At 40.1% G+C, this 6,004-nt stretch overlaps 1 protein-coding gene across 1 annotated transcript; it reads right to left on the bottom strand.

Annotated features, from left to right (window-relative positions):
• Nucleotides 1-726: 726 nt before the first annotated feature.
• On the bottom strand, nucleotides 727-5,056 carry LOC133289220 (cellulose synthase-like protein D3). Its single transcript, XM_061487118.1, has 3 exons — nucleotides 4,242-5,056; nucleotides 2,726-3,533; nucleotides 727-2,525 (listed from the first exon to the last, which is right to left on the bottom strand). Exons 1-3 carry the CDS (start codon nucleotides 5,054-5,056, stop codon nucleotides 765-767), a joined length of 3,384 nt encoding a protein of 1,127 aa, XP_061343102.1. The 3' UTR covers nucleotides 727-764.
• Nucleotides 5,057-6,004: the final 948 nt, after the last annotated feature.

The raw sequence follows: 6,004 nt of genomic DNA, 5'->3' as shown, positions 1-6,004 counted from the left end.
GCACGCTGAAAAGTCTCGTGTTAGTGTGTGGGGACAGTCGTTGATCCTTGCAAGTTGTCAAGCGTTACAAGAGGTATCACACAACAAATTTTAGGATGATTGACAACCTCAAAAATAATAATTCTATGCCAATGTACCATCTAAAGAAACAGGGAGAGTAAAAACCGTGTCCAAACTGATAAGAGCATGGAAAATCTCAATGCTTTTATGTCATTTACGCCACGCAATGGGTATCTCAACAAGATCACAGAAATCAGTTTAATACCCAGTTGAAAAAGAAAAAAAAAAAATCCTTTAAAATGAGTAAGTAATATATTTACTCTTAATTTTTAGTATGTCAAGATTACTTGGAACTTTAAATTAATTCAAGACCATTATTCTTTCACTTGAGAGAAAAGTTCATAGAAGAATTTTGTCTCAGTTTAATACCTTTTATGATAATATTCATAATTCAATTTAATGCAATCTAACAGCGAAAATTCCTCCTCAACTTCACATAGCTCCCCTAAAGTATTAAAAGTCACTAAGAACCCATCAAGAAAAAAAGATGGGGAATAGCAGGCGATCCAGCTAGCTTGAAAACGCTGACATCAATGAGAACAAAAAAATAATTGTATGATTCTTTCCTTGTATGATGAATGATATAGAAGCTTTATCAACCAATAGCTTAGTGAACAATGAATGATAACTACAAAATCTTTAATCAACCAAAAAGCCTGTCTGAATTACTTACAAGTGCTACCTGAAATTTGAGCACTAGAAAATCAAGGGAATTGGAACGATCCTCCAATTTGGTTGTTGCTGCCAGAGGGAGGGTCTATAGCAACCCAGAGAAGGGAGATGGTGATTGCTATTAGACCTGACCATACAAACACAATAGTAGGTGTCCTACCCCTTCTACCCATAAGGCCTTTTGCAAAGGGATATAGATGAGCCAATACCCAAAAGCTGAAAAACACACCTCCAAGCAAACTGCTCCATTGACGATTATCACTGTATATGGTTCTGCTAACTGCAACTGCAATTGCTATCAAATTTACCATCATGATTGTGATTGGTGGTACCATAAGAAACGTCCACTTTATGACATATAGATCAGCAAATTCGTCATTTTCATCATCACCAGAAGACTTTGACGTCAAAGTGAATGAAATCTCAATGCCAGCCACCACCTTTAGTAGACCCTGAAGCACAGCAGCAAGATGGGCACTTGTGCCTCCAATCAACCAGAATTGCTCATTCCTCCACCATTCTTCAAGTTCAATACCAGACCACTTGATCTCCAGAGCAGCAAGAAGAACAAGGGTCAATGTGATCCCCAAGAGGTAAACTAAGAAGGTTACTTGAAGGGACTGGACAATGAACTGACCAGTTAAAAGGGAAAGTGCAGGAAGGAAGCAGTAAACAATAAGGAAGATGGATGTGAATGGATAAATTCCAACATTAAGGTAAGCAATCCTCTGCAGAAACTTCAATCTAGAGTTAGCCAAAAGAGCATTGTTACGCGAAAAGAATATTTCAACTGAGCCTGTTGCCCATCTAAGAACCTGGTGCAGTCTGTCAGTCAGATTGATTGGAGCAGTGCCGCGAAAAGCATCCCTCTTGGTCACACAATATACAGACCTCCATCCCCTATTGTGCATTCTATAACCTGTCACAACATCCTCAGTTACAGAACCATAAATCCACCCAATTCTAAGGCCCCATTCAGTCTTATCTTCATACCAGCATGAAATGACATTGATGGCTTCAGCAACAGTAGCAGCTTCAAGAAGATCCCTAGGAAGGGTTAGTGCACCAGGTGGACGTCCATTTTTTATAGATGGATGATCAGCAAGAGGCCTCCCTTGGAACTCTGCCACCCTGACTGAATCAATAAGAAGACTTGAGTTGCCAAAACTCTTAGGAATAAGAGCCGTGCTCAGTTCTTCATCCTCAGTGCCACCATTCCTAAATGACCGGTCCTCAACAGAACCAACTTCAGGGACAGAGGCAACCATTGAAGATTTCTTATTCTTGCGACCAAACCAACCAGTCTCTTCTTTGTCCCGAGGTGGATCAAAGCCATACAATGCAGTTCTTCGAAATAGGCATCCTGTTCCAACATACATTGGACCTTGAATCCCATCCAGAGCCCGCATGTTGACATCGAAGAATACAGTATTATGATTGGCATAGCGATCAGAAGGGTCTATTCCTTCAAACCTTTGAGGAAATTGAACATAGCAAATCCCGTCCCCACCGCGGTCCATCATGAAGCACATACCTTCTCTCAGAGCCTGGGAGTTAAATATGTAATGGTCACAGTCAAGATTAAGTATGAAAGGGCCATTGGACATAATGGCTGAGGCTCTAACCAGAGCGTTCATGGCCCCAGCCTTCTTGTTGTGATCATAGCCAGGTCGTTTTTCACGAGAAACATAGACAAGCATTGGAAGACGAATATCAACTTCAGTCAAATCCATGCCATTTGAATCTGATGCTGTACCAGTCAGTGGTTCATCGCTTGGGGGTTTTAACATTACCTGCAATTGAAAGAGGGCAGATGATTAGCACATTCAAATTCGCAATTCAATGTATACACAACAAAATAAAATATGAACATGCTAGACTAATTCTATTTATGAGTTTTGACCACTGAGAACCTGAAGCTTAGAAAAATACCCTAACCAGATTAAATTGAATACTAACGAATAATGAGAGCCTCATAAAGAATGATAACTACCTGTATGATACTGGCATGATCACCCCTAGAATGCTCTGTTGCAGTAGTTGTCCAAGTGCCAGGCCAGTGGGTACCATCAGCCATCCATGTGGCTTTAGGATTTTTCAAATTCTCCATTGGTTCATCATGTCCATTCTCTCTCCAAAGCTTCATAGCTTTTATCTCCTCTCTAGCATTACAGGCATCAGAACGCCGCCGAATTGAATCAGGAAGGCCATTAATCCGAACCTTGAACTCATCATACTCCCGCTTTACCCGTCTGCGATCCCTTACAAAGTCAGAGCGTACTTTGTTCTTGTAGGGATCTCTCTTCAGACTAAAATAAGATTCTGGGTTCCTGGGTTCAATGTCATGCTTCCGACAAAAAGGAACCCACAAATTGGCAAAACTCGCAGCCTCTGCCATGGCCTCAAAAGTTAGAAGTGCACCTCCATCATCAGAGACATAACATGAAAGTTTCTCAACAGGATAATCAGCAGCTAGAATGGAAAGAATAGTATTTGCAGTGACAAGTGGTGGTTCTTTTTCAGGATCTGCAGTTGACACAAACATATCTAGTCCTGGAAGATCAGACTTGCCAGTAGGATTGGAGGGATTAGGAGTTTCAAACTTCTCTTTCAAAACATCAAGATCAACAACACGATTTATGGGGAAGAGCTTTGGAAGCTGGTCAAGCACCCAAGAGAAGGCAAACCAGATTTCACAAACCACGGACATGCCCCACAGCCAGAGTGCATCATCATTGGGGTTTTGGATCCTCCACATTAGGAAGAGAGCAAGAACCACCAGCCGAATTAATATTATGAGCCTGAAAGTCAAATCAGCAATATGAAAAATCAACTTTAGATTAGTTATTCAAATACTACTACATAAAGTAGATAGAGCATATATCATACAGTGATCAATTCCCAGAGCAAGAGAAATAGACATAACAACGAAAAAAAATGGAAATGGTCAAAATTATGAATCAGAAGACAAGCACCACAAAATATCATGGAACGGGTAAGTTAATGTAATTGATTGGTTTGAAACAGAATGAAGCCTCTACTATCAATTTGTAGAAGTCAGTTTTCTGCAAATTATGAGATAAGGGATTAAATTTAGCTATTGGAGCATTGGTATCCCTTGTGCATTAACAACAAAATACATGGTAAGAAATGAAGTTCATATGCAACTGCCCCTGAATTGCTCTAGCAATTTGAAGTACTTGAGTAGGTATACATTCAACCATTTCTATATCATGAAAATTTCTCCTATTTTTCTGTCTTTGTCAATAAAAAGTTCTTTAAGAAATATACAGATACCTCAAAAAGGAGGGAACATTCATTTGCAAAGATAATTAATTCAAATTGAATTTCAGATATTAGAGACTCCAGCTTGAGTTAAAACTATCATTGATAACAAATATTGCATTGACACAGCAATAAAATAAATAAATATCCAATCCCACCAATTCATCTCCACAAGCATGTAAAGAAGCAAGGAAAAAGAAATTAAGAGGAAAAGGGCCTCATACCGATATGGACTCAGAATTGCAGAAGAAATACTTAATTTCCGGGTCAAAGGCCTCCACTGCTTTTCCTGAAATACATTGGGGTCACCACCCATCCAATCAGAACCAGAACCAGAACTGGCATCATTTTCAGAATCCTTTGGCCACATAGCATTCCCATAACCATAGCTCCCCTTGGATTCAAATAACCATTGAGCATGATCAAATTCATTATTATGGCTCCTCACCAAAGTCCCCGATTTCATCAACGACAACCTCCTCTCCATCTTGGACACCCCAGCACCAGGAGGCAAGGGCAGTGCCTGTTGGTTGATCACAGAAGCATCTTGCATCTCCGGCTCCTTGTAAGGCTCTTTGCATCCAGGGCAAATCCCCTCACCAATCCTCAAAACATCTCTGTAACAATCTCTACAAATCTTGTAACCACAGTCACAAGGGAGTATATCCAATCCTCTCTCATCAGTCACGACCTTTCCATCACAGCCAGGCACAGCACAAGATGACCCTTTTGCTCCACCAGTCATCTGGGGATGGCTGTATTCAGATTCAATCACCTTCTCCTTCAAATGGGCTCGTGTAACCTGATTAAAACCACCAGTAAACAAAGAACTTGATGCATACTGATCCTCTACCCTCCGAGAAGCAGTCCTCTCCAGAGAAATCTCCATTGGCTGGTTATCAGGGGTTGGAGGAATGTTCACTGTGTAGGTAGCAAGGCCAACACTCCCATTCTCACTTTCCTGATCAAGATCATTGCTGAGATGGGTGATATTCCGAACCAAAGATGAACTATGTTTGAAATGTGATTTAGAGCCCATAATGATGAGTTGTCACACGAAACAAGACCTATGATTTCATAATCCAAGAACACCCTCCACACTAATTAATCAGCAGGGACTTATTTAAAAGATGAAACGCTTAGAATAGTTCAAAAACGACAACAACTCAAACACAAACGAAAGAACAAAAAAACTAAATCAACCCTCTCTGAAAAACGGCCTGTGTCAGGTAGCAAGACTCAGTACATGAATTATAAATAAATGCAATCGCAAAGAAAGTTTCTTTAAAATGTCTTACCAACTCAAAGACAACCCAACAATCAGAAGATTATCCGAAAGACAGAGCAAGCGCGTGTCTGACGCCGTCAAGTGTCAACTTCTCTGTGTGTGTGCGTACACTCTCTCTAGCAAGTTGATACAGGACTGAGTCTAACCACGGATCAAGAATTTTCAATACCCACTAAACAAAAACAACCAAAAAAAAAACCAAACCCCGTTTAATAATTCCAACAGAGACCACACACATTCATACGAAAAAAATCAATGCCGGCGACCCGACAACCTTAAACAGTGCTTGAACTTCAAAGTTGCAAACACCGGCTTTTGCAAGGTGAAAAGGAAGGAACCAAAACACAACAATGTTTGAAGGTAAAGAAGACAGAGAAACAGCAAATTTGAAATGAGCGTAAACAAATAGGGGTGATTTTATTCTTTTATTACCGCGGAGAGGTTCAATCGGAAAGCATTAAGCGACATGTTGATACAATAGATTTTATTTACTTCAAGCGGCTTGTACGCGGTGAACGAGAAATGTTCGAGTGCGGGGAACTTTACGTGTTCATCCTCTACCAGCGCTATTTGACTTTTTTATTTTTTTAATATATATATATATATATGGGGAGGGATCATTTGACTCCAGAGTAAGATTTAAAAGTCTTACTCCTCATCCCAGCCATTGATTTCCGTTCATCCAACGGTTATCATTTA

This window comes from Gastrolobium bilobum, unplaced genomic scaffold, assembly GCF_033153095.1.
Source record: "Gastrolobium bilobum isolate Gb01-03AN ecotype WA unplaced genomic scaffold, APGP_CSIRO_Gbil_v1 utg10696, whole genome shotgun sequence".
Taxonomy (NCBI): Eukaryota; Viridiplantae; Streptophyta; class Magnoliopsida; order Fabales; family Fabaceae; genus Gastrolobium; species Gastrolobium bilobum.
The sequence above is the reverse complement of the archived record's forward strand: the minus strand, read 5'-3'. Positions and strand labels throughout refer to the sequence as shown.